Raw genomic sequence first — 27,513 nt, 5'->3', positions numbered from 1 at the left:
ACCTGAACATTTTATTTGAACACTCACCTCAGAGACTGGCCTTATAACCAATCACACAGCCCGGCAGATCTCTGCTGGCAGCCTTAATGAATCTTGTGGTAAGTTTTCAAAAAGGAGTGAAGTCTGTTAAAGCAGCATGTTGCTGTGGATGGATGAGATACAACCATCAGAGGTGGCCCAAATGGACACTGACTTATGCAGGGATGGATAATTTCATAGTTGTGGATCATAGTTTGGGGATGGCCAATCAGATCCATGCAACTCCTCAGGATCTACACCCAGCACTATTCTCATATGCATGTAAAATGTACATGTCTATGTATTTTTTTAAACTGTCTCTAAAGTGACTCTGAGGTCCATTTCCCCGCCCCAGCTTATATCAGCCACTAATGAATCGATCCAGGCTCACCACACATCATCAGATAACCTGCATGTGGAGAGCATGGAGTTCACCTTACATACCACCATACTGACCGGCAGCTGCCGTGTGTCTGTAAGTCACAATATTATTCAGTCTACTATGAATGGCCTACCCTAAATAAAGAGGATAACACACAAGGGCTTAATCATGTTGTTTGTTTGCAACAGGCTCAGTCTGCTTCCCTCACATTCACCAGCCTTCTTGACAACAGCCTCAATTACTGCAATCTCCATGACCTGCTGACAGGTGAGTGTTTCAGTGTTTCAGTCTTTCTACACTTTCGCTTCATATGAACCCAAATATCATACATATATGTGGAAATAAACTATTTTCATTTCTATGTGCATGCATCTTTTGTTCCTAGCGAGTGGCCTCAACTTAGCCCCAGGCTTCACGGAGATGACCAGTGAATGGGCCTGCCTCGGCTATGGATCTGCTCCATGTAGAGCCTAACATATAAAACTATGACACTGTTATATATACCCTGCTTTATTGTGCTCTGTAGTTTTGAAAATGTATGTAAATGCACTAATGGGTTATTCTGTAGCTGATACATACAATGTATCTTTTGATGCATTCTTCATTTCATGTAATTCAAGAATTGAATTCATATTTTCTATCATGAACAAAAGCGTAATAAAGTGAATAAAGGAAAGTGTGCCTGTGTTTTAAGATCTATTAACATTGCATGTCCTGTTTCATGCTGTTTTCATGGAGCAACACATTTATCTCTTTCTTCATCATGACGCAGACACAACACGTCAACTCTCTGAACATTTCCACACGCTTTTATTACCCCTATTCTCACTACGTTTTTGATTTACATGGTGGAATGCATTATGGTCACCCAGCAGTCAGATGACATGTTTCAGTCATCCAGACAAACTCAAAGTGGAACATCCGGAGAATCAGGAGGTCAGTGGATGACAGCAGAGGACGTCTGATTTAAAAGAAAAATGCTCTGCAGCAGAATGAAGCATGTGACCTCTACATTCAATGCTGTTATCATTTGAACCACATTTGCAACAGACGCCTGAGCAGCTGGACATAATAGCTGGAGAAATTAAACCAGCCATCAACCATGTGGAATTTCCCTTTACTGCAACATACTGTCACTAAACATAGTTATAAAGTTAAACTAACCTCTGTCTATTAAAACCTAACTATTTGATCAAAAATGTAATACACCTGCTTTTATCACGGACCATCAGGATATGTTGACTTCTATGTAATGCGCCAATCAGTCATCTTCCCCTGATTTAAGAGCCAGACTGCTAAGGCCACAAGGTGACAGGACGTCATCTTTTGCGAGGAAAACAATAAAAACAGCATGAGTAATGGTTTTAATGTTTGAGAGTCTTGTGGTTAGCAAGTCTAAATCAGAGTGTTATGTATTGTGTCTGAGGATGTGTCTAAAGGATGAATACTCCCTTTGCGATCATATGAGGGCAGCCTATGTCTAACCCTGTTTAACACAGGAAGAAAAAAAACACAGCGTCCACCAATGAAATCATGAAAACATATTCTTATCATTATTTAAGAATCATTTATTTATCAACAATTTATTATATAAGTATATTTTTATGTTGCTTATTTTAAATCAGTGTACTGGTATCTCCATCAGTAAAAAGAAAAACTCATCATGCAAGCTTTATTTCTTATGTTTGGTATCATGATTTTTAATTTAGCTTTTGTAGCCTGACAACATGTAAGCTATGTATAAAAGCCATCGGAAAATGTATGCAAAATATCATTATGACCACATTTAGATTATACTGTATGACAGTTCTGGCAATGTTTTCTATCATATTCATATGAGGCTCTCATAAAAATGCATATCCATTAAAAGAATCATACCTGTAAAACATTATGTTTCTAGTCAACATGTTTTATATTTCCCATCAACTTTTTTGAGCTGAATTTAAAACAGTTTCTGTTGGTCACTTTGCAGCGAAGTTTGTCAAATTTGAGATTTATAAAATGATGAGAAGTTAGTTTTATCATAAGAGTTTGTCTGTATAAATCTGATTTTGCAATTAAGTCAATTTTTTTACAATGACACATCAATAAGTCAGCTCTTCATGTCATTAAAATTATAACTCATGTTTCTGCAAAAACAACTTTTAATTTTAGACCGAAATAAAGGAAATAATTCAGAGTGTTCTGGTGGGCTCCTCTGCTATAGAAAAAGAAAACATTATTCATTATACAAATGTTTTTTATTTATTAAACTCATCCTCTGAATCTGTTTGACCAGACAGAAAGTTCATCCATCACAAACCACGTGTTTCAGATTTCACATCTATTTGCAGGCAGAAACTTCCATCCCGAGGCAGAGCCACTCGTTGGTGTACTCTATGAACCTGGAGCTTTGGTGAGTCCACTTCCTGTACAGACAGAGACACAGAAACATGATCACGCAGCCAGTGGTCTTTTTTCACTTTACAAATTTAATGACGGGCTCATATAAAGAGGAGATTTCTGCCGACTTTTAGATTGAATTAAGTTTCATGAATCTGAAATGACATCTTAAGTAACATCACTGATTGTTGTGTGAAGCTGCTGACCTTGAACAACGTTGCGAAGGTTGCAGTAGTTTGTGCCGTTATCAAACAGGCTGAACCAGAATGCAGACACAGAAGAACCCTATAATTACATGTTAATGACCTTATTAATAAAAGAGCAACATTAAATCACTGTTTATTACTTCACCAGTGTTACTAAGATGTATAAGAATCAAAAGTATGTGACTAACCTCTACATGGCAGCCCATGCCCAAAGCCGTGCCCATCATAGTGAAGTTCACACTCTCAATCTGTCCGACTGCAGAGGTGTGATTGGCCTGAATAAGGGCTGCAGTCACTGAACCGAGCTAAACCACAATCATAGAAAGAGTGTTTCGAAAATAAGTATTAATTTACACAAACGTATTGAAATATGAAAAAGGTGAGAGTAAAGTCTTCTTCAAGTTTCTTACCTTGAAAGAGCCCATGGCTTTAATCTGAGTCAGGAGGGCCATGCTAACTTGATCACACGGTAATCCAAGCAGCCTTTCAGAAAGAGTAAAACATGTCATTAAATGTATTTATTTTTCGTACACTTGATGACAAATAGATGAAGTCTCACCAGACAATCCTGCAGTAAGCGTGTGTTGTTTCAGTCGGAGAGCCATTTGTGATGATGCATATTCCCATGAAGAGAGCACAGGCCACAAACAAAGTCTTCGCTGCCATGATGAAGTTTGTAGTTTCTGGTTCTCACCGGTCTGAGCAGATGTTTGCGCAGTTTGGGTTTATATAGGACACGTTATGGCAACAACAACTTGAGGTCCGTTGGCCTGTCATGTGGACCCGTGAAAAAACTGATTTGCATGACACGTTGTAGGGACTGCACGGCATATTTCACACCAGCTGGACTCAGTGGCCTGAATTCAGAGCTCTGGGGATTAAAAGACACACTTCTACTTTATAAACCTGCATACCTAAGAACAACAGATTAACAACAAAACATATTTTTTTGTCATTATTTTGTTTCAATATCCTGCAACAAACATATTAACAAACAATCGGCTGATTGTTCAAAATTTGGATTGAACTGATTTGAAAAAACTGTCCCCTACATTTACCCATGAGAAAAAGATGATGTGTTCAAATTAACAAAATACTTTTTTAACAAGATAATTGTCCAAATCCAAAATAATCAACGACCTTCCACAACCGAAAAAAAAGCAATTCAGAACAGCTTAACTTTGCTTTAAGGAAATTTACTTTAAAAAACATTAAAAAAGAAAAGAAGCAGTAACCCTGTTTATATAACTGCTGCCTAAACTTTGAAATATTTATTTTACCTTTTTCGGGAATGCAGAAGCACACAGACTTCAAGAAGGGCCTTTACACGAACATCAGTGGTACGGTACGCTACGATACGATACATACAATACGATACGATACAATACGATACAGTGCCGTGCAACATGATTTGATGCGATTCAATATGGCACGATTCAATAATGGTAAGATAAAATCAGACACAATATGATATGATTAAAACAGATATGATAACATAAAATAAGATACAATATAATGCGATGCAATATGATGCGACAGGATACAATTGTTCCATAGGGGAAATGTTCCTTGGATTCAAGTGCTGCACATGCTCAAATGTCTCCACAGCCTGAAGAAGTATTATCTAAAATGTTGGATGCTTTTGTGGCTTTTCGAGTGCTAATCCCTGCCACAGTCCAGAATCTTTCATTTAACATTTGCAGAGTGAAGAACTTTATACCTGCAGATTAATGCCTATGGTTTGAGGATGAGATGATCACTGTTATATATATGAGTTTAATGTTGAGTAAAAGAAAATAATCGGTTTCTTCTCCTGGGATTTTGGTGTATGTTTGATATCATTATACATTATACAATGTCTCTGTTTGTCCTTTACAGGGTGTGGATAATAAAACGGAAGTTACACAAGGGCGACAACATTTTCCACACTCTCACTTTATGAAACTTAAATGGAAGTGTTTTGTTAATCTCATTTTCTATGCCAGAGACACATCTCTGAGAAATGTTTGCCTCTGTTGAACTGATAGTAGGGATACTGCTATATCTATGACGGGGGAGGTTTGCAATTTGTTGCAGTCTCATTCTTCTCATAATTCATAATCTCACTGTTATTTCTTCAAACAAACGGGCCTATTGATTCACAAATGCTCAAGGCTCCAGAGGGCCTAAGAAGCATGAAAATTCAATAAAAGACCCGAAACAACAGACAGCAAACCACAGACGGTCATCTATCGGCGTTTTCTATCACTTATGACATTTAAGATGTCTGAAAGGGCCCTAGTTTACCCTAAGGCAGGACCTCTGTGTGCATAATTCTGTTTCAAAGTAATATCTGAAGTTATAATTCAATGTTTTAACATGATGTTTGAAGGCTGGATCTTCAGGCCATGTCAAACTGCAAGAAATGTTCTCCCTTTCTATCTGCAGAGGGCGCCAGACCACAACAATTGGCTGAAACCTTGAAATCCTGCAGGTTTGTAGCAGCTTCAGTGGAATTCAGACAAGCCAAACATTTCTGTTTTGGTTAACGTAGAAAAAATGTTCAAATGCATAAATTCAGAGAGAAAACTACAACTTAGCACCTGGAGAGGGTTAAGTGGAGACTTTATACACAAGGCCATGCTTTTAATACATTTCTAAGCCATGTCTGATGGCTTTTAGCAGGCCTGGTAAACATTTTTCAATTTGCATTAAACTTAGATTTTGATAATCTTGAGTTCTATCTCAGGAAGTCTGTCCACTCAGAAAAGGTGGTTTTAGTCATCCCTCTCCTTTAAGAGTCTCCCCAGGGTCGAGTCCGTCTGAAAAATGTCAGCCGTACAGATGAATGGGAGTGACAATCCTCTCTAATGAGGAATCCTGCAGTGGGACGCTTCTGCAGGCTCATGAGTAACAGCTCTCTAAAAACCCATTTACCATCAAATCTCTGTATCATTTTTTAATGTTGATGAATTCATTTTGCTCCCCTGTTGTTTTCTTATTTACTGCTCTCCCAGTGGCTGGATGTTTAATTGTGCTCTTCTTATAGTTAATCTGACTCAAAATGTAGCTCTCGATGATCTGTTTTTCCTCTTTTATTCAATAAAGCCTTACCATGAGACCTTGCTTGGTGGAGGAGTCCATTTTCTGAATATAAACTTCACAGTGAAGGAGTTTTGAATAAAAAAGAGACATAAAGTTTATAAGAACAGAAACAAAAACACACAGGCCTTAATCTGCTTCTTATCAAAGGTATCCACATTTTAAGACACAATTTCAAAAGACATGGCTCGGTATTATTTAGCCAGCAACAACAAATTCTGATCAGAAGATACCTGTTCATGGAATCTAAAGGTTCCTGATGATACAGGGTCATAACTTGGACCTCAATCTGGGGACAGCCTTCCAACACAGGCAAAAAAAAAAAGTAAGTGAGTAAGTACCTCTTTGGGACCAAATAACTTGCTCCATCTCATCTCAAAGTCTCTGATCTGAAGATTTCTCATCTTGCAGACAAATGGACGGATGCTCAGTGTGATGGTGACTGTTCATAGGGCAGCTCCCTGCAACAGAAGACCAAATGCTGCTGGAGACCATCTGCTGAGAGAGGAGAGCAGAAACACCGAGAGTCACAGTCTGTCTCTCTCAAGCTCTGCATCATCCGCACATGTTCTGCAAAATAATGATGCCAGACAATTTTAAGGACAACTTATAATGGTGTAATGTTACCTGTTAGCCTAAGGTTTAAATTATGTAAACTTAGTTTTTGCCTATAGGCCTGAAAACTCTCTTTTATAAGGCTATCGGATATTGAAGCTTAATAAGCTAAATCAACACCAATTGTAATGCACTCATGATATAAAATGTATTTACCAATCACAATTAATTTAAAAAAACACATTAGGGTTTCCATGGAGTAGCTGTGGAACATGAGACCTTTTGACCTCTGACCTTCTGAAATGTGCCATAAAATAATTCTGTTAACATTTCATGGACATTTACATATTCAGTCATTATTGTTGAAGCAAAATGGTTGTTGATGAGATCGATTCACAGATAATTGACTTCTACTTTTTGGCTCCTTTAGAGTTAGAAACTTCTGGAAATCCTTAATTTACTAGCTTTATGAAGCTAGTTAATTCCATCAATGAACTGGGTCATTGAAAACACTAACAGCTTGGCAACTATTCAAAAAATCGGTCCTATTACTTGCTTTTGAGTCTTAAATAATCCCTTTAAAGCCGAAAGTATCAACTTTTAAGAACATTTCAATGGTAGGTCTTTGGGAAGTGGTTAACACTTGTCCTTGAATTGTTTCGAATTATTGTCAAAATTCACGTCTTAAAACAGATCCGAGGTCCATACTATCAATCAATCAATCAGACTTTATTTATAAAGTACTTTTCATACAATGACATCGTAAAAGAAAGTGCTGTCCATAAAAACAACCTAAAATAGAATACATTAATAAAAAGATCCCACCCCACAATCCTAAGGTTAAGAACACAATATATGGAATAATAGTAATAAAAACAATAAAGATAAAATAAATAAATAATAAAAAATAAGTTGCTGAACAAACTGAGGAAACCTTGTCATGATATCTTAATGAGGAAAAACTGGAGGAAACATAAAATGTTAAAATTCAACACAGGAAATTAAAATCACCAAAATAAAATACAATTCTAAGATAATAAAACACTAATATATTAAACCATTAAAAGAAAATAAGAGGCTATACTTAATAAAATAAAAGATAAAATAAAATAAATAAGTACATAAATAAATAAAATAGAATAAAGTTGACTAAAATTTGAACTAGATAAATAGATAAATAAATACAACTTTTGTAAGAATGAAACTCAGGTTACAACACTAGGTAGCTCGTTCAGTGACAGACTTCTTAACCCGCGAGATATCGCAGGTATTTTCTTCCTGCAGTGGTCAGACTCTATAACCAATAATATCTATATAGGCCTATAAGTTGTAAGATATGCTTATTTTTACCTCTGTAATTTTAATTGCTTATAACGCTGTAATAATTGATATTTTATAGACTCTTGTTTGCTTTATACTCTTTTGCTGCTGTGACACTTAAATATCCCCGTATGTGGGACGAATAAAGGACTATTTTATCTTATCTTAGTTAAAAGCGGAGAAGCGAGACTAAAAAGGTAGTACTACTAATACATATTTGCTTACAGGTACCATAAAGACAACTAATTCTGCTAAAATAAATGTCAAAGTTTCGAAATAGTAGCTCAATTGATAAAACATTGAAAAATAGCTGTAATATTTGAATTATCAACATTACTTTACTTACATGCTGTTTTAAGAGCTGTAATCCCGTGACTTCTCGCGATGAGTCAAACATAACTAACCCTGAGCTAATCCATAGACGGACTAGCTGAGACTATGGCTGAGACCTTATAAATATAGACTGCGCGAGACTGGCTGGCGGAGTTGCACCACAAGAAATAGAAACAAGGTCAGCACACTTTATTTCTGCAGTTTCGATTCATTTGATGACTGACATTGATGTTTTGAACCATTTACTCAGCTTGTGCTGCAGCTCTGAGTAAACTGCATGTTGTTTCGTTTTTATTTCGACGACATTCACTTTGTAAGAGTCTAAACAACGTTGCTATTAGTAAGTTAACGGGCACCATAGTGATTGTTTCCTACGTTTTGCAAACCGAGCAAGCAACTAGAAAGGTGTCGTCTGCTTGTCTTGTATGTCTTTATTTGTATTTATTTATTTATTTGTAAAGCGTCTTTGAGTTATTTAAAAGCGCTATATAAAGCTTAGGTATTATTAATAATCTTGTAAGCAGGTCTCACGGTTAACTCGAAAAAAGTTTCTTATTTCTGTAGTTCAAAGGTCGCTCCCTTTCTTAAGCTCTTTGTTTAACCTGTCAATCAGTGTTCAGAGTGCAAACACTCTCCTGTCGGATCAGTGTTAGTGCTGCACGAACTGGTGAGACTGTGTCTGATTTTGTCTCATGTATAAAGACACTTATATTATTCCTCCTCCCTGCAGCTTGTTGGAAACCCTGAGCACCAATCATGTCTCAGCTTAGTGGGAAGGTCCAGACTGTCCTCGGTGTGGTGGATCCAGATCAACTGGGCCGCACAATGACCCATGAGCACCTCACCATGACCTTCGAGTGCTGCTACTTCCCTCCCCCTCCAGGTGATGAGGCGGTGGCTGAGGACCCGTTCCACATGCAGCACATGCACTGGCTGAGGCAGAACCCATACAGCTGCCACGAGAACCTGCTCCTGCAGCAGGAGACCGGTGCCGTGAGGGATGAGCTGCTGGCGTACAGGAAGGCAGGAGGGGGCACCATAGTGGAAAATACCACCACAGGAATCGACAGGGACCTTCCCACCCTCAAACAGCTGGCCAAGGAGACGGGGGTGCACATCATTGCAGGGGCAGGGTACTATGTGGACAGCACCCATACTGAGGCCACCAAGAGGATGAGTGTGGAGAAGGTGTGAACCAGGCTGATAGGGAGCAGATGTTTTGATGCCGTTTTTCTTTATGATACTTCATCTACCAAAACTCCTCCAGTACTAGTATCATTTCAAAAATCATTCATTGTAATGATGGAAAAATACTGTCATTTTATAAGCTTTGACGACTATCAAACTCTCTGTGCGCTCTGTAGGTTTTGTTATTATCACCAAATTATTAACCTGATTTATCAGGGATGACAGTTTTTGGCATTGCATAGATGCATTGGCTAGAGTGGTCACTGACAACATTGTAGGTAGTATATAGCAGGGGTTCTCAAACTTTTTGGGGCCAGGGACCCCTTACAGGTGGGAACATTTTCCAAGGACCCCCTCATAATTGTAACATCAATTAAGCACGTTTGCTACCATTTGCACTCTTAGATGCATTTTGAACTATTTGTATTGTAAAACTTAGCAATCTAAACACTTCAGTCGCTTTAGCTTGGCCGGCATCATAGCTTCGTTCGCTAGCACCTGGAGACACATGACTCATTTTGGTCTCCCGTCACCATTCTCAATAAAACCAAACTCTATATATCTGTCATCATATTGTTTTAATTTAGCTAGCTTGGGCTTAGCATCACTTGACGATATGAACTGATTTAGAAGTGGCTCCATACTTGCGAGGTAGTAAGCAAAGCTAAGTAGTAGCTGGAACAGTTGGGACCGGAGTGAAGTGTGTATGAGTGATATAATTATTTCACGGACCCCCACGCTATGGTTCGCGGACACCCAGGGGTCCTAGGACCCCACTTTGAGAACCACTGGTATATAGACACTGATGCACGCCGATAAAGATAGTGATATTTGTATCCAGACAACCCTTCCTCTACTTGGACTTGTCAGAGATATCAAAGGGTTGCAATTGGTGCTAAATGTTAAAGACGAACTTAGAGATGTCTTATGACTGCCAGTTAGCTTGTAGGTCTTGTGCCAAAATAGCCCCCAGATATATCAGCTGGTTTCGGGAAATTGGGTGGTGCTAATGAACAACAACATTCTGTTGCTAGCAAGAGTGTAATGCTTCGCAAAGCTGACAAAAAGACAGCAATCAGTGATTTTCTATCATACTTTTTTTTGAGGGGTACTCTGAATGAGCCCACACAACTATTGGTATCAGTTTGCATTTTAACATGTATCCTCTAAAAGCAAGACGGTATCTGTGACGGACATTTATTGGCATTGACAGCAGGATTCAAACACAAACACAGTGATTCTAGGTCCTGTACGTCAGAGGAGAGGGAAATTGAATTCAAGAAAGCATTTCATTGAATGTAATGTAAGTAAAAGCTTTGAAGGGTAGGATAAGTCATCAGTTTTGTCTTTTTTTTCTTTTCAGGAAAAGACAAAATATAAATATCACCAAAAAGACCTACAGAAAGAGCTTTTGTTATTGTTAGGACAGATACTGCTAGGTGTAAGTCAGTGTGAGTCATATTTGATGGAACTTTGTCCACATAATTTAATGGCTGTTTGATTTCATGAGAACTTGATTCAGGATGTTTATAACTGAGACTCAGAGTTGAAATATCACCCTTTCTTTACAGTCTCTGTTTATGTATGCTTAAAATACATGCAGTCTTCATGGGTGTGTAAATTTCAACACTCAAGCCTGACATTAATTTTTTTCATGTCTCTCAGGTCTGTTTTAGAGACGGAACAAAAATATCAGTGAAGAGTCATTTCAGTGCGCTAACATGTGAGTAACTATTTTTAAAAGTGATGTCACCCTGCTTTATCCAACTCCTCATTTGTTGTCCGCCAGCTCACAGACATCATCGTCAGCGAGGTGCTTCATGGCGCTGACGGCACAGACATCCGCTGCGGTGTGATTGGAGAGATCGGCACTTGCTGGCCAATCACAGAGAGCGAGGCGAAGGTGCTGAGGGCGTCGGCTCACGCTCAGACCCAGCTCGGCTGCCCCGTCATCATCCATCCCGGGAGGAATCCGGCCGCTCCAGCTGAAGTTGTCAGAATACTTCAGGAGGCTGGAGGTGACATCAGCAAGACTGTCATGTCACACCTGGACAGGTGAGAAGTCTCAGAGATCATTATTTACCAGCCATCTGTGCTAACATAATATCTCCAATATCACCTGCTCTGGACCTAACACGACTGTACAAGAAAAGTGAAGCCAAAACAGTTTGCGCTCCCCCTTCTGACTGGTTGCAGTATAGATCATAAAGCACTCTCCTTCACCTGTTAACAAGTGGGACATGGGTCAAACTTAGTATTCAAAATACACATCAAATAAACATTTCTTCAACATGGCACTGTTTTGATAATTAGTTCTCATTGTGCTGTTAATGTCCAAATATTCTCTTTTTGTCTCAGAAGTTAGTGCTAAAAAATGGGGTTGTTGGCAGCTTTGTTTACAAATGCAGTTCCTGCAGCGGGTTATTAGAGAAAAGAACAGAACATATCCTAACACAAGAGTCATGGAACTTTCCATAACTGAAAGTTTGTTTCAAATTAACAAATGAAGCTATCACACTGTGGTCCACACTAACCTGAGTGATCTTTGCTACTAAATTGGTGAGTTTGATGTGTTTTGGTTAGCAGAAGAGGCAAGATCTCAGTGTTGAGGCTCTGCTGCACGGACTCTGGCTCCAAATACACAACATGAAATATAATACATTTTATTTATATAGTGCTTTTCAAAAAAATCACTTCACAAATAACACACATTAACAGATAGAAGAAACAAAATAGAAACACAGTGACTATAAACACCTTAACAGTTAAAAGCAGTTCTAAAGAAGTGAGTTTTGAGCTGGGATTTGAAAGTTTGTAGGTCAGTGGAGTTGCTTATGTGTTTGGGGAGGGAGTTCCAGAGGGCGGGTGCAGAAATGGAGTAAGTCCTGTCACCCCAGGTTGAGTGCTTGGTCCTAAAGGTTTGGGAGAGGAGGTTTTCATTGGAGGAGCGCAGACCACGGGAGGGGTTGTGACGGTAAAGCAGGTCAGTGAGATAGGAGGGGGCCAGGTGATGGAGGGCTTTGAAGGTCAGGAGGAGGAGTTTGAAGTGAATGCGTTGGGGGACAGGAAGCCAGTGGAGGTTTTGGAGGACAGGGGTGATGTGATCACGGGAATGGGAGTGAGTGAGTAGATGGGCAGCTGGGTTTTGGGTGTACTGGAGTTTATTGAGGACTTTGGATGATGAGCCATATAAGATGCTGTTACAGTAGTTGATTCTGGAGGTGATGAAAGCATGGGTACGGTTTTTTGCTACAGGGAAGGAGAGTAGTGGGCGGAGTCGGGCGATGTTTTTCAAGTGAAAGAAGGCGGTTTTGGTGATGCGGGTGATATGTTTTTCAAAGGTGAGGTTGGTGTCAAAAACTATACCGAGGTGTTGAATATGGGGTGATAGAGTCAGAGTGGTGTTATTAAGTGTGAGGGAGAAGTTTTGGGTGGTTTTGGTGAGGGATTTTGGGCTGATGATGATGATATCTGATTTGTCGCAGTTTAGTTGAAGAAAGTTTTTTTTGCATCCAGGTTTTAATTTCAGTGAGGCAGTCTGGAAGTAAAACCTCCCTCTTCCTGATTATTTTCACATGACAAACTGCAGATATTTTCATAATCAAAGGGTAGAAGTACTTACAGGCTGTTTATTTTCCTCAAAAACATCAATCGTTTACTTTAATCATAGTAATGTTTGCTGTTGTGCATTGTACTGCTTCAGTGAGGCTAAGAGTCTATCAATGAGGCTGGTGTTTTCTTGTTTGTAGATGGATACAAGTCAGTCTTACTTTCTTATTTTTTTAAATCATAGCTTATCACTGATGATATCAAACTCCAGCGATTAAAGGTAAGACTGGTTTACTTAATTTTCACCAGTCATCAGTTGTATCTTGGTGGAGTACCTTTTTCAAAACATGTGAAATTTAGTCAGTTAAGTCAAAAATTCAAAGGTGCAAAATTAAATAATTTAATTTTATTAAATCACTCCCGTGCAAACATAACACCCACACACTTTGGGGGGTTTTAAAGTATCACTGCACAACCCAGCACAGGAACTCATTTGAAGCTGTGCACATCCTGTTAACAGCAAATATCTGTGTGACATTACTTCTTTAAAAGTAAAAAGTTAGTTGAAACCAATGTGAATGTTGCAGTAAAGGAAAAGTGAAAAGGTTGTTCCTATTCATAATGTAGTTCAATGAGCTGATACTATAATGAAAACTGATGGTTTTAACGTAGTTCTTTTTGAGCCTGAAAACAGCTGCTCCAGACTTCTTAATTCATCATTTCAATTCACATGCTGCTTTAGCTGCTCTATCAAAGTCAAACTGACAGAAGAAAAGTGATGTCACGTACCTGTAAGACAGAGTTATCGCTCAGTTGATCAAAAACATCTTTGACTTGCTTTTCAGGACTTATTAGATAAGTCACTGCTGTGTTGGTCTTATGTAACATTAAACAACCCAATCTGGGTAATGGGTTAAACTGTCTCCTTTACAATGCAGCCACAATCCTTTAATTTAATTCTTTCATTTTCATTTCTCTACCCCCCTCACACAGGACCATATTTGATGATGGTGAACTGCTGGAGTTTGCAAAGCTGGGCAGTTATCTGGAGTACGATCTGTTTGGCGTAGAGATGCTGAACTACCCGTACAACCTGGAGGTGGACATGCCCAGTGACAGCCAGAGAGTGAAGACGTGAGTTAAACCGGACAGGGTTTAACTTGTTTCTGTGTGTGTGCCAAAAGTTGTTTCATTTGGAGCAAAATGTTGCTTTTGAAATAGAGTCTAAAACTGTGAGACTGATCCTCCTGTACACAGCGGGAGGGAGGAGTGTGTATCAGCGGGATAAGTGACAAATGAATGATGTTGCAGATGTTTTTCTGCACACACAAAAGAAAGATTTACAAACACACTAACACAGATCCGCGACTACAGGATGTCCTAAACCAAAATGTCACACTTTAATTATTTTTTTCTGCTTTTTTGGTCATACTTGTGCAGTTTGGCGTTCCTTGTGAAGGAGGGCTACGAGGACAAGATCGTGATCGCACACGACATCCACACCAAGAACCGTCTCACCAAGTACGGCGGCCACGGCTACTCTCACATCCTGAAAAACATCGTGCCTAAGATGCTAATGAGGGGGATCTCACAGCACCAGGTGGACAAGATCCTCATTGACAACCCCAAACGCTGGTTAACTTTCAAATAAATCACAAGAAGACGTTGATAATTTCATCCTATGTAGACGGATAAAAATGAAATCTTTGAGATTTTTTCAACAGTCACAGTCCAGAGTAGTTTTAAAATTTGCTTTTGAAGCTTCATTTTTGTGAAGGAATTAAGTCTTTAACGTAAACGTTGCCAAAGTTTTATGCAAAGCTAAATGTTTTTCTAACTCTTTCCAATGGAAGATCATTTGTATTAGTAGTTGAAAGAGTTTCTATTGATGCACTATTAATCAAAACTTTTATATCTGTGATTGAACATTATTCACTTTGTAAGCTAGTCATAGGAAGGACCTTTGCGCGATCACTCCGCCTCATAACCAGCATTTTCCTGTTTATGTCACAAAATATCCTCTTTTCTTTGTCCCCTAAACTCTGAATGCAATCTTTGACAAAAATCCTCTGTTATGGTGCTAAAAAAGCGTGGTGCTAATTGATTTTTCACCTTCAATGTTAATGTCACAGCTGCTTCCTTTGTATTTCTAAGTGACATCTCTGCCAACATGCTTTATGGGGCTGAAAATAACAAGTGTGTTGGTAATCAGTATGCTGCTCTGCTCTCGACACAATGCGGCTGTGTTAGATGAGTTGTCCTGTTGCCCCTCAGTGGGTGTCTGGGTGTCTCTGGGAGGCTGAGTGGCTGGCAGGGCCCAGATGAAGGACATGTTCTCCTCTCATCTGGGAACAGGTGGCCTCACAGGGTGACTCCTCGCCACATGATCAGCGGCACGATTGCAGCAGAAACCCAACAACTGTATAACTTTGATTAATCTTCTGAGAGGACTAAAAAAAAGGAGGCAGGGGATTTATTTTGTACATTATATTTTTACACATGAGCTGACAGTTTTATACAGAGGGACCCATGACTTACCACCAGACCTCCCTGTGCTCCAACCAGCTGTCACAAGAAGACAAGAAATTGAGTTACAGTGATCCTCTTGTGACAGTAACATCAGTTTGGCCCTTTACATCTTCTCTTGTAAATGTTTGAATCATGCATCACTTCAGCATTTACATGTCCACTCAAAAATGCAATAACTGTTAAATCTGTATGAAAAATAAAGCACATATAGGGACTAACTTTACTGTGACAGAGTGGTGATTATGTGGATATAATTTCAGCATCTTTATCAGTGTTAATGGTGAATACATTAATCTTTCATTCATTCAGCAGGTGTAAGAGCATGTTTGACATACCAGCAAACTTAATTTGTAAAGCTAAACAGTTCACATAGGGTTCAACAGCGACACTAATCAATCTGACAAGTACAATTCAGTGCTGTACACTTAAAAAATCCATGATTATACTCTGTAATTACACCGTAGTGCAGCTCTTTGTTACGCATGACGTCCTCCACATCTCCCTGGACTCTTTTTTTTTTTCTTTTTGCCATATGGTAATGTTGAGCTCTGTCTGTTATAATCCAACTGACATGGAACCGAGCATGAGCAGTGAAGCGAGCTGTGTATGTGGAGCAGATCTTTTCTCCCCCGTGTTTCAATCAGCGTACAACATGAAGCCGGAGAAGGTGCTGTACTTGTTGTTGTTGCCACCGTGCGCCTTCCCGCCGTCCAGCTTGATGTAAATCTCGTCCCCGGGCTCCAGGTGTAGGACTGCACTGTTGCTGGCGTAGTCGTAGTTCTGGTCGGCGTCTTGGGCGATGGCACTGGCTCTTACCTGGAAAGATAAGACGGCATTTTGGTGGTGAAGCGTGTTGAATTCAGAACCGTGGACAGCTCCTTAAGTGGCGACATAGCTGTTATTTTCCTTTCAAGCTTTGATAAATTATCAGACGTCTTCATTGTGTGAGGTTAGATTGTGCTATACAGGTTATAAAAAAGTTTAGTCTTTCAAGAAACAACCGTGCGTAAAAGTCGCGCGTACTGTGTGTGGTCAAATCAGTGTTAAAGGCCCATTATAAACAATAACGTGTAAAGCTTGAAAAATCGTAAGATTAGCTAATAATTATTTATTAAAGAGCCCTACCTGGTTGTTTTTGCAGAGATCAGCCCACATGCTTGTCCCATCTCCGCCCCGCATCAGCACATGGTAAACAAAGAAGTAAATCCCTGGTATCGAGCAGGTGAATTTCCCTGTCGCGGGGTCGTAGTGGTTGCCAAGATTTGTGACTACATCGTCGAATTTCAACACTTCATATCCCTCGTGCTGCTTCTTCAGTCCTGCGTAAAACGCGATCTTTGGTATCGTGTTGTAGGTAGCAGCGCTGATGGCACCGTTTGGCCCATTCAACCCGGGGGCTCCAGGTAAACCAGGAGGACCCGGCGACCCTCTATCTCCAGGGGGACCAGCAGGTCCAGGGGGCCCGGGATCGCCAACCGGACCCCTCGGACCCATCCTCCCCACGCGCCCCGGCTCTCCTTGGGGACCTTGGTTGGACGTCGGCAGCGACTGAACCAGACGGTTATCTTTGATCGGGTTGGTTGCCTTTGCCGTGGCCGTTGTCCCGTGGGAGTCACACACCATCTGACAGGAGCCGAGCATCTCGTAGCGGGAAGGAGTCCCGGCGGTGTTCACCACAACCGGGATCAGAACCACCAACACCAGCACCAGCGTGACTCCACAAACACCAGTTGCGATCATCTGCGCTCTGCGGATCCGCGGTGTTCTCCGGAGTGGATGGTCTTCCAGCCTGCTTGTTGGCGGGATTATTGCAGAGGGAAGAATTTCACCTGCTCTCTTATTATACTGCAACGTTTGGAGATAAAATAGTCCTTCGGGTGTTTATGCGTAAAAGTAACCATCCACAACTTTTACGCGCTGCGGTATCCGTCCGAATGATTCATCTCCGTTCTCTAAATGCAATAAAAACAAAAACAAAAGACTTTCCGAGGGAGGAAACCTCGGCTTAAGCGCCTTTTGATATTCAGCACAAAGTAAGCTGCATAAGTTTCTGCCCACCTCGGTGCCACCGGAGAGAATGGACGAGAAATTAACCCGCGTCTGTGTTTGGAAAGGGAGGGGAGGGGTGGGGGTGATGGATGGAGATGTGATAAAAGAATCTACGCGTTTGTTCAATCAAAAGAGAGAAAGTGAAAGACATCCAAACTCTGATGCAACATCGACTCTCTGAAACGTGACTACTTTATATTATGCATTTGTTGGTGTAATCATGGAGCAACTTTGCAATTTTAGCAGCTTCTCGACAGTACACATTACTTTTTCGATTGATTACCATAGCGATGCATCCCACGGCACGTCATTAGAACTTATCCAAACTGATCTAAAGGTCTTGAGCATAATTAGGCCCATTAAAGGGAAAAAGCTATACTCCTTTGGCACGTGGTCACACCTCAGCGGCTCCCTGTGACCAATTTATCATTGGGAGAAAATCTATAGAGCCACTGAGAGGAAGGGGGGAGTCACTGGGAGCTGGCAGTGAAGGATGGCTTCACATAAATATACTGATGAAATGACTAAATGTTGATGCATTTAAGAGGAAAAATAAGGTGAGATCACTTAATTAATTAACCATGAGAAATCAGTAAACGAAGTTGCAGGTTAAAAATCTAAAGTGTTGATTGTAATTTAACAATAAATTCCTAAAGGATCCACACATAATGGCTTCTAAGGTGAAAAAACTTGAGGTTCAATCTGGATAAAACTTCAGCACAGTGGCTTTGGTGAGCGATGAAGGGCTAATTGTTGGTGTGGAGGGCAGATGATGATGATGATGTGCTCATGGATGCAGAGGCTGACACTGTTCGATGCGTCCTGACACCTGCCAGGTGGAGAGATAGATGAACAGGGAGGAGGAACACAGTTGGCCTTGTTTGGCTGGGAGGAGCGAGGCTTTGATTGTGGCCTGGATGAGATTCTTGAGAAGCAATTGGCTGCTTTTGTTTGATCGTGATCTGGAAAAGTTTTACAAGGAACTGTTTTTTAAGTTGGAGTTAAAGGGCTCCGATAACATAACAATTCACTGTATGAGTATAAACTTTTAAAACTACTCTGATGTGTGTGTATGTCATTATATGAATATACTTGCTGTAAGTAAGCACTGCTTGTGCTGCTTTTCTCATCATAATTATTCAACAAATTTCTCTAATGCAATTTCTTTCATGGAATTTAAAAAATATATTTACCCTACTTAAAAAAAAAAAGCACTAATGAACAGCTGAGTACAACAAGGTAAAATTCATTAGGTTACACAAAATATAACATTCATACATTTCATTAACTGATTGAAATAGAGGGACTGAAGTTGTACAATGCAGAGAATTTCTGAAACAATGCAAATAAACCCCCAAAAGTTACGATTTGATCTCTCTGATCAAGTTGCGCTTTGGAAAAGCAGCAACAAGTTTTGAATAAGTTTTAGTTTCTCTTCCAAACTGAGGACGCTGTGGCCTTCTTGATCCATCATATATGAGAGGGGGACAGGACGCTTTTCAAGCTTACGATAATTGTTTTATAATCTACAGATTGAGGATACACCACTGAATGTAATCCTGAATCAATCTAAGTTTATGGTGGAGTGGATTATCACTCTCCTAAAGAGCTTGAGCACAAGCTTCTTGGATGTTCTGTTAGTTTAATATACTGCATGGAAAGCCAAATTTTGTTTCTGTTTTTTACCTGAAAAAATCTGCTAAAGGCAAAACACTAACACAGAAGTCAAGTTGAGTGGCTGAACAAGCTGAGTTGATAACCAGCAGACAGGCAGCAGCTTCCACCCGTCACTTAAACCAACAGCTCTTCTTGTTTTGCAGAACTCAAGTCTCAATATTATTTCAAAGACAAAACTGTATAAAAAGGTAGCCACCATAAAGTTGTCCTAAATAGCAAGATATTTGAGACTGAAACCAGTATTTGTACCTGGCTGTCAAAATGTTAACAAGTTCTCCCGGGACCATCTTCAAATAATCCAAAACGGCAACTGCTACCAGGGTCTGCCTGTAGTCCCTCGTGTCACAACCTAAATCAATGGTGATCATGTATTTGAATTTGTGGCTTTGACATGTGAGAATTTCCCTCCAATGCTACAGACACTTTAAAAGAGCAGCTTAGACACTTTCTTTCCAACTGACTTTTTATCATTTGATGTAAATTTTGCACAGTTGCAGTTTGTGTGTTGTTAGTTCATTTAATTGTTGCTTTTGTTGTTGTTTTTGTTATTATCGCAATATTCTTTTAAGCCCTTTGTGTCCTTGCTTTGTGAAAGGTACTAACGAAATACGTTTTACTCACTTACTTAATTTCTGCTGTAGAGTTGGGCTTTTTAATATCAAACCTTACAGGGGATTGACTCATTATCAAAGCTAGCCTCAAGTGGCCACCTGAAGAACTGCAGTTTTATTTTAGTTTTTTGGACTGACCTAGAGTGAAGTGAGAGATGACTTGACCACATGACATCGAATCAATCTGCAACAAATCAACTCTTCAATTTAAATGTTCCGTTTAGTGTGAATTAGATTAAATGAGCAGGCTAACAATTGTGACCTGATGTTTATCGAAATGTTAAATTTAGTGTTTCCTTTAACCTGCAAGTAGACTGATAAGAATCTGTAGCCATGGGAAGTGTTACCGACCATGGAATCAGAGGGACTAGTTTTTAAAGCTGCATACATAAATATATTTTAAATAATAAATAAAATCTTCTTATCTTTTTATCTTCAATAAAATCAATATTTTATATCAACTTTAACTGTAGCTGGTAGCTTTACGCCACAATACAGTTCACGCTTTCAGGATTCTAATATGCATAACCACCTGCTCACCATACATTAAACTGTTTTTGAAAGAATGGTTGCCAATAATTGAGACACAATTTTCAGAGTCAAACTTCACTCATGATTTCCTGAAAGGTCCTGTGAGAAATATTTTTTGTTGATTTTGTGCCCCCTGTAGACAAGGCGTTACTTCTTATTTCTTGCTGATTTTCCTGTACACGTGTGAGCTTTCTTTTAGCAATCAAATACACCACTCATTTGATTATCCATCCTTCAAAGTGTTAAAAAAAAAAAGCCTGTTTCATAAACGCCTCATTTGACACCAATCCCACAGCAACGTTTCAGACATTAAAATGATAAACAGAGAGAGTCTTTCCATCAGCTTTAAGTTTGGTTTGTTTCATAACATCTAAAGAAATCTCTGCAGGAGCTTTAAAGATGAAAAACATACTAATACGTTCTTATTGGTTGAGTTGATTCTTTAATTGTACTCTTACAGGTTTGTGGTTTCATTTAGCTTTATTTCATTCATGCTTCATTGTTACTGATGACAGTCACTTGGGTGGGCACTGCGTCTGATCTAAAATACATGATCTTTTCTAAAAGATCACACATTTTCTGTGGGATGGGTGCAAAGTGGGAAATAGACTAGTATATAAAAGAATAGTATATTGGGACACATGCACACTCACACACACTCACACACACAGTGGGACATACTGTGGTGGCTATGAGTCAGTGAGCACTTGTTAGTGGTCAGGCTCTTTCCCTCCAGTTGGCACGAGCCTCCGGTGACTCAGGGAGACTTGTCGACCGGGAGCCAGAGCGAACAGCCGTGTCAAAATCCACTGAAAGCTGTGGGAAGAAGACGCAACTTGTAATAGCAAGCTTCTCACAGTATCACACCAACTGAATCAGAATGCACCTTTTTTATATTTCTGATTGAATCCACCTTACATGTGTCAAAAGTTGACTTTCATCACTCTTTTCCCTGCACAAGATCTTCTCTACTCAGCTCACCTCCACGGCTGCACCGAAAGATTCCTTCGGTGGTGCCGAGATCTGACAGGTTGTTTTGAGTCTCGACTCTTGGAGTTCATTTACAAGCAGTCGGGCAGGAGTCCTGGGGGAGCCTGATGATTTTTGACACCCGGACAAGCAGATGTTCAGAGGACATGAATAAAACATACTGCCCCATCTGACCACAGACTGCAGGCTTTTTGCGAGTGTCTAATGAAAATATGAAGCGTGATTTCAATTCTCAAAGACAAAAAAATCTCTTTGTCAGATTTCTGAGGTGCAGCATGAAATATGCATGACACCTCAGTAACCTGAGCTGATTGGCTAAGCAGGGTTCAGCTGTGGTTATGACAATCAAAGCTGAGACAGGTTCGTCAAAGAATCCACGTGGTGAATGAGGAGGAAGCTGAATGGACCTCTCATTACCAGCCGGGAATATAAACAGAAATATTATGTGACCAATGACACTCAAGTGTTTATCAACTGATAAAACACCATGTGTGCCCGGCAGCAATAAGATGCATGTCCCTCAGTTCTTTTCACACCTTCTGCTCTTTCAGAATTTGAGTGTTTATTTCTCTTTTCCAGTGAAACGGCTGGGCTCGACGGTTCAGCTCAGCAGGGGGGCAGAGGGAGGGATAACAGAGCGCGTTACCACACCACCCACTCAAAGCTGCTCCTGTACTGTATTTAAGATGGAGAAGCAATCACAATCACACAGGGTGGGACTTTGGTTTCATGATGGGGAACATTTCTTTTCATTCAAGTGGAAATCAAGGTGTGATTTTAGTTTATTTTGTTTGATTTCATCTCTTACTTTTACTTTACAAGGAAACATTTTCTATAAAACTTGTATTTTTGCTTTGAGTACACATCCCTGTGACGATGTCTTGCTGTTCTTTTTTTTTCATTCAACATTTAAAGTGTGTTTTAAAGTGAGTACTCTGTACTCATGTGGAGTTCTGAATGGAGACACTTTTTGTAAATGGAAAAAAGGAATGAGTAAGAAGCTCTGCAATTACAGTTATAGCACTTCCCACATTAGAGAAAAAATAAGATAAGTGATAATTCAAATATGATACATTATTCAGAGCTACTAATACATTTTGGTTATTGTTGTGAAAAAAGAAGAGAATATACAGATTGCACAAAAGATTTTATAACAGTAACACAAATATGCAAATTGGGGATACTTCCAGCTGTGGATATTACAGACCCGCCTTGAGGCAAGTTTATACAGAAGCCCTAAGTTGACATTCATTAATACATTTTATTGACTCAGTTGTCTTGGGAGACTGATTTAGCTTCAGTTGTTTTCTCTGGATCTTGACTTGTTCAACTCCTTATGTCAAGATAGTAACATTTAAGAAACGTTCATGATGTCATCACCCACACGACTAAGGTAAGTTAAGCCGATGTCTAGCTTTGTTTTATTCTTTTGTTACAGTGTAGATACTACTTATGATCATCTGATTTCACGGGGAATCAAAACGTAGTAGTCTGAGATACTGAAATAAATAAGTCAGATCTCAGATAAAAACGTGCGGGAGCTTTAAACACAGAGTATTGAATTATAGGTTAGTTTTATTAGTAATTTGTATATTTTCATTTATTTCTGTAGCAGTGTTTTTTATGTCCTCTTATCCCCTTAACTATCTGTTTTAATGAAGTTAAAGTATGGAAGCCCTTAGCTTTCATTCCTTCAAATGCATCCATCCTTTTTAATAACTCCATGTTCCTGTTCCTGCAATAGCAATATTTATTTTAATACAACACTAAGAGAGGGATCAGTTGTTTTAAGTAATTTTACCTTTTTAAACTAATTTCTGTAACATTTGTGTCCATCTCTGAACTGAAATTAGACTTTCACTCAGCATAGATTACATTTATTGCAAATACTTTTCCTTCTTAAGCACAATTGAAGGATTGATACTGTGAATAATGTTTGCTAAGAGTTTGAGATCATTTCTTTATATTGTTAATGTAGATGTAATGTTTTGTCCCTTCCTCTTTTTATTTATTGCTTCCATTTTTATGTATTTCTTTACAGAACCACGCACATGAATGAGTCCCATGTTTGCACTGTTGCAAGACATAAAACTTTAAAAGAGAGAAGTTGTCTGCATCCGTGATGTGATAGACACCCCTGGAGCGAAGTGAGTTTAAGACAGGGGTGTCAAAGATGTGTCCCGCGGGCCAAAACCATCCCGCCAGAGGTTCCAATCCGGCCCGCGGAATGACTTTGCAAAGTGAAAAAATTACAAAGAAGACAATAACTGCAATTGTTCAATAAAAGTAACAACTATTTCAGATTTGTCCTCTGGGGGTCGCATACAGTCATAGTGCTGACATAGCGAACCTGAACGTTGCTTTTTTTCTGGGACTTTTTTCTCAAAGTGAGAAAATAGATGACTTGCTGTTTGCATAATCTGGTTGAGATTCATAAAGACTTTTTAGAGCACTATAAGATGATCCACTAACTAACACTAGCACTACACCCCTGCATACACTGTCCATCAAGCACACTGTTCATGCTGGGGCAGGGGGGTCCAAAATAATCAACTTTACCTTCTTTGTTATTATAATCTATCTGTTCTTTTGCAGTAAACATTACTCATCATCACAAAAAATACAACAGCTGTTTTTGTAGAAAGATGGTTAATAACATGTGAACATTTTCAGAATGTACTTGTACTTTTTTTGCAATACAAAAAATTGAAAAATGTAGAGTTGTCGTTATTTATAGGTTATTATGTTATCATTTTATAGGTCCGGCCAACTTCAGATCAACTTGGGCTGTATGTGGCCCCTGAACTGAAATGAGTTTGACACCCCTGGTTTAAGATATCCAGAAACCTATACAGTCCTTGGACCCTCCACAACAAGTAAATCCTCAAGTACGTTCACTGTTGGTTTATCAGTCTGAGGACCTGTTTAACCAAAAAATGTTTAAAGGGTCAATGCTAATGATTATGTTGGAAGTGCATCAAAAAGTTTCTTCTACCTATTTTTGTGAGTGAAACTATCTGAGTGAAACAGTGGGATGAAACGTATTCCCGGACTGTTTTGAGTGCTAACAATAAAACTTTATACATTACAACCTGCAATACAAGATTACAACAAAGGATTATCCCCTGTGCAACAAAAAAAAATAAGTAGATTGATTTCATCGAGATGTCAATCGATGCAGCGTTTCGTTGATGGCATCAGAGGGGTGGAGTGTCACATTTTCTGCCGATGAGATTGAGCGGCAGCGAGAGGCTTAGTGGCAAATACAATCGAGGAGTGTAAACATACCGAGGGCCACGAGAGGCCGATCAATGCCCCCAGTCTGGGATTGATTAATTACCTCAAGAAAGAGACTGAGGTGTGAGGGCACCAGAGAAACCTGATCAGAACAAGATTTATCACCCAATCTCTGTATCATCAAACCCCTCCCTCCCTCTGTTCTCTCTTGTCTTGTTTTTTTTTTCTACAAACCTGCCCTTCACTATTTTAAGACAAGAAAGTGTCATGTGAGAGTCTGAATGACCTCTGGACATGTCATACATAAAGGTGACAAAAATTGGAACAAATGGTAACCTTAAATTAATGTAGAACATCTAGAAACTGTTGAATCATACATCAGATTAACTTGAAACAAAATGTTGTAGTCTTGTTTTGTTCGTATTGGTGACAACTGTTTCAGATATTATGACTTAAATTATCTGCTTAACCTTGAAGGTGTGAAAATATAATCCTCATCAGAGTGTTTTTCCTTTTATGCATTGAGCTGAAGTAATCATATAGGAATAACTAATATTCTGGAAAATTGATTTTATTCCATCCTGTCAGAGTAAGATGGGAGGTTTGGGTCGAGGCTCATATTTGTCCTCCATACCAGTAAGGTTGCAGCATAGAGGTGAAGAAGAGGCCCCCTGTTTTCACCATGACAATAATGAACTTTTTTGTGAGTCTTGGGGTGTTTACTGTGCTCAAGGGGCTGTATTATTGAAAACTGATGGGCACTTTTGAGAATTGCTTTACATTGTAGCTTAGCTTGGCATAAATTCTAGGAACAAGGGGAAACAGTCTGAAGGTAGCGAAATTAGGATACCATTTACTCTAATGCTCACTAGTTAAAAGGTTTTATCCCATGTGAGTATTATCTAATCAATTTTTTACAGCGCCATGTGTCAGCCTATTTTGTTAAGGCAAACTTTGTATTGAAAACTATGTTTATAGCATACTTTGCTATTACTAAGACTGTGTATGTGCGTCTTAACATAAAGATACATTCAAAATAAACCAGGCTTTATGTGTTTAAAGGTCTGGCCAGGAGTGTTTTACAAGGTGTTCCTGCTGTTAGCTTTGTGTCACAATAGCAGTTGTGGACATGAAAAACAAGCTAGCTAACCACAGTTGAAAAACAGTCTGGCTAATATCAAACAGAGATTTCACAAATTGGCTTTTCTAACTTTACCTTAGAGCTGTGCTGGTTGAGGTTTAGGCTCTGGAGAAAAGGTGATTGTTCTCCTCTCTCTGCGTTGTAAAAAGAGCAGTGCACTGATCCCCTCCTAAAACAAAGAAATGTTAGAACTGCTTCTCGGCATGAAACAAAAGCAGCTTTAGGACTGAGTTCAGGTTAGCTGTGTCATACATTTTAGGTTGAACAGGTTTATTGTTAGCAAAATTGTTAAGATAAAACCCAACACTCACTGTTCAAACTTAGTCCTCAGTTTCTGGTGAGACTGTCATAGTTAGGGAATGCTAAGTAGACTGAAAGGATCCATCAGATGGATTCTTCAGAACCAGAAAAAGAAGCTTGTCGGTCTGGTCACATTTGATGCTTGTACAAATTCTGTCTCCTGAAATGTAAACTTAAAGGGCTATGCTCTGAATTAGGATATGATTTTATATTTGAGAGCAGAAACTAGCTGGTTCCTTTGTTAGTCATTAGCTTCAAACATACTAGTTGGTGATTTCTTTTAAAACTTCGAACAAAGCCAGACTGTTTCCTGCTGTTTTACAGTCTTTATACGAAGCTAAGCTAAATAGCCTATGTGGGTGTGCCCATTTTCTCAATGTACAGATATAAAGTGTTTTATCTAAAAAGACAAGAAAAGCTGACTAGCATATGTCGTATCTTGACCACCCGTGATGTGTAGATGCAGAAGGAATCTTCGTGACACTGGCTTGCTTGCATAGTAATACGTTTATTACAAGAATCAAAACCAGTATCGAACAAGCATCGCGGAGTGCTTGGGAGAACAGCTCTGCAAATCTGCTGACTCCCAGAAGGCTGTTGACCAACATCCTTTATAGGTCTGAGAGCCAGTGACATAGTCTACTACAGAGCACAAACTTATCTTAACATCTGGTCTTTTATTGTACTGTCCTTCAGCTCTGTTGACTTAAGGGTCGCAAAAACTTGTCCCAGCAAGTCACAAAACAAGAAAGGGGTCTCTATCTAAATGTCCCTGTGGGTCTGAAACAACATTGTTGTTGTAGCTTTCAACCCAATCTTTTTGTTTCAAACAGGAAATACAGAACAAAAATGAGAATGATATCATACGGTAAAATCAAATATGGTAGGGACACAAATCAGTCGCATTCAGGGACAACAAACAACACAATGGGGAAGAAAAAGTTTTTCTTTCCACAGGTCTGCAATTTTACAACTAACCTCTACTCATTTGGTCAACTCAGTGATTACCGCAGCAGAGTATAACCCAACTTCATTTTCAGCAATCACACGTCACCTTGAAGAAAACAATTCAGTTGCTGATTGGGGCTACTGAGGGTTCCTCTGACTCATATACTCTTCCCACAATGCAATAGCTCCATTTGCACTCAGTACATGTAATGTCCCAGGCAGAGGAAGTAACAAAACCTGTTTTAATACATCAACTGATTTTGCAAGTTCTCCCACTTAGAAAGATGAGAGAGGTCTGTAATTTTCATCAGGAGGTACACTTCAAGTATGAGAGACGAAATTAGAAAAAAAAATCCAGGAAATCACATTGTAGGATTTTTAAAGAATTTATTTGTAAATTATGGTGGAAAATAAGTATTTGGTCAATAACAAAAGTTCAACTCAATACTCTACCTTTGTTGGCAATGACAGAGGTCAAACGTTTCC

General features: G+C 39.3%; 2 protein-coding genes and 2 long non-coding RNA genes across 7 annotated transcripts; 2 read left to right on the top strand and 2 right to left on the bottom strand.

Annotated features, from left to right (window-relative positions):
* The first annotated feature begins 391 nt into the window (after positions 1 to 391).
* Positions 392 to 944, top strand: LOC117826190. Its single transcript, XR_004633992.1, has 3 exons — positions 392 to 493; positions 589 to 667; positions 786 to 944. It is a non-coding gene; the product is annotated as an uncharacterized LOC117826190 (long non-coding RNA).
* A 7,381-nt stretch (positions 945 to 8,325) lies between these two features.
* pter (phosphotriesterase related) lies at positions 8,326 to 15,761 on the top strand. Of its 4 annotated transcripts, none has more exons than XM_034703738.1 (5): positions 8,326 to 8,455; positions 9,008 to 9,465; positions 11,255 to 11,520; positions 14,008 to 14,148; positions 14,455 to 15,761. In XM_034703738.1, the coding sequence occupies exons 2-5, from the start codon at positions 9,034 to 9,036 to the stop codon at positions 14,663 to 14,665; spliced, it is 1,050 nt and encodes a 349-aa protein (XP_034559629.1). In that variant the 5' UTR covers positions 8,326 to 8,455; positions 9,008 to 9,033; the 3' UTR covers positions 14,666 to 15,761. The 4 variants fall into 4 exon arrangements, with proteins under 4 accessions (XP_034559629.1, XP_034559633.1, XP_034559631.1 ...); XM_034703742.1 differs by lacking the exon at positions 8,326 to 8,455 and adding an exon at positions 8,538 to 8,617; XM_034703740.1 differs by lacking the exon at positions 8,326 to 8,455 and adding an exon at positions 8,637 to 8,682.
* Positions 15,472 to 18,185, bottom strand: LOC117827215 (complement C1q-like protein 3). Its single transcript, XM_034703743.1, has 2 exons — positions 16,669 to 18,185; positions 15,472 to 16,359 (listed from the first exon to the last, which is right to left on the bottom strand). Exons 1-2 carry the CDS (start codon positions 17,281 to 17,283, stop codon positions 16,180 to 16,182), a joined length of 795 nt encoding a protein of 264 aa, XP_034559634.1. The 5' UTR covers positions 17,284 to 18,185; the 3' UTR covers positions 15,472 to 16,179.
* Positions 18,186 to 20,876: 2,691 nt separating this feature from the next.
* Positions 20,877 to 26,280, bottom strand: LOC117827216. The gene is made up of 4 exons (XR_004634163.1): positions 26,091 to 26,280; positions 25,855 to 25,948; positions 21,330 to 21,505; positions 20,877 to 21,227 (listed from the first exon to the last, which is right to left on the bottom strand). It is a non-coding gene; the product is annotated as an uncharacterized LOC117827216 (long non-coding RNA).
* Positions 26,281 to 27,513: the final 1,233 nt, after the last annotated feature.

Source organism: Notolabrus celidotus, chromosome 15 (assembly GCF_009762535.1).
Source record: "Notolabrus celidotus isolate fNotCel1 chromosome 15, fNotCel1.pri, whole genome shotgun sequence".
Classification (NCBI taxonomy): Eukaryota; Metazoa; Chordata; class Actinopteri; order Labriformes; family Labridae; genus Notolabrus; species Notolabrus celidotus.
The sequence above is the reverse complement of the archived record's forward strand: the minus strand, read 5'-3'. Positions and strand labels throughout refer to the sequence as shown.

Excerpts from the sequence above, each read along its gene's own strand:
- pter (XM_034703738.1), top strand. The coding sequence starts at position 9,034 with ATGTCTCAGCTTAGTGGGAAGGTCCAGACTGTCCTCGGTGTGGTGGAT. Across the intron at positions 9,466-11,254 it reads AGAGGATGAGTGTGGAGAAG|CTCACAGACATCATCGTCAG; the intron begins GTGTGAACCAGG and ends GTTGTCCGCCAG. Across the intron at positions 14,149-14,454 it reads GACAGCCAGAGAGTGAAGAC|TTTGGCGTTCCTTGTGAAGG; the intron begins GTGAGTTAAACC and ends ATACTTGTGCAG.
- LOC117827215 (XM_034703743.1), bottom strand. The coding sequence starts at position 17,283 with ATGATCGCAACTGGTGTTTGTGGAGTCACGCTGGTGCTGGTGTTGGTG. Across the intron at positions 16,360-16,668 it reads ATCTCTGCAAAAACAACCAG|GTAAGAGCCAGTGCCATCGC; the intron begins GTAGGGCTCTTT and ends TTATCTTTCCAG.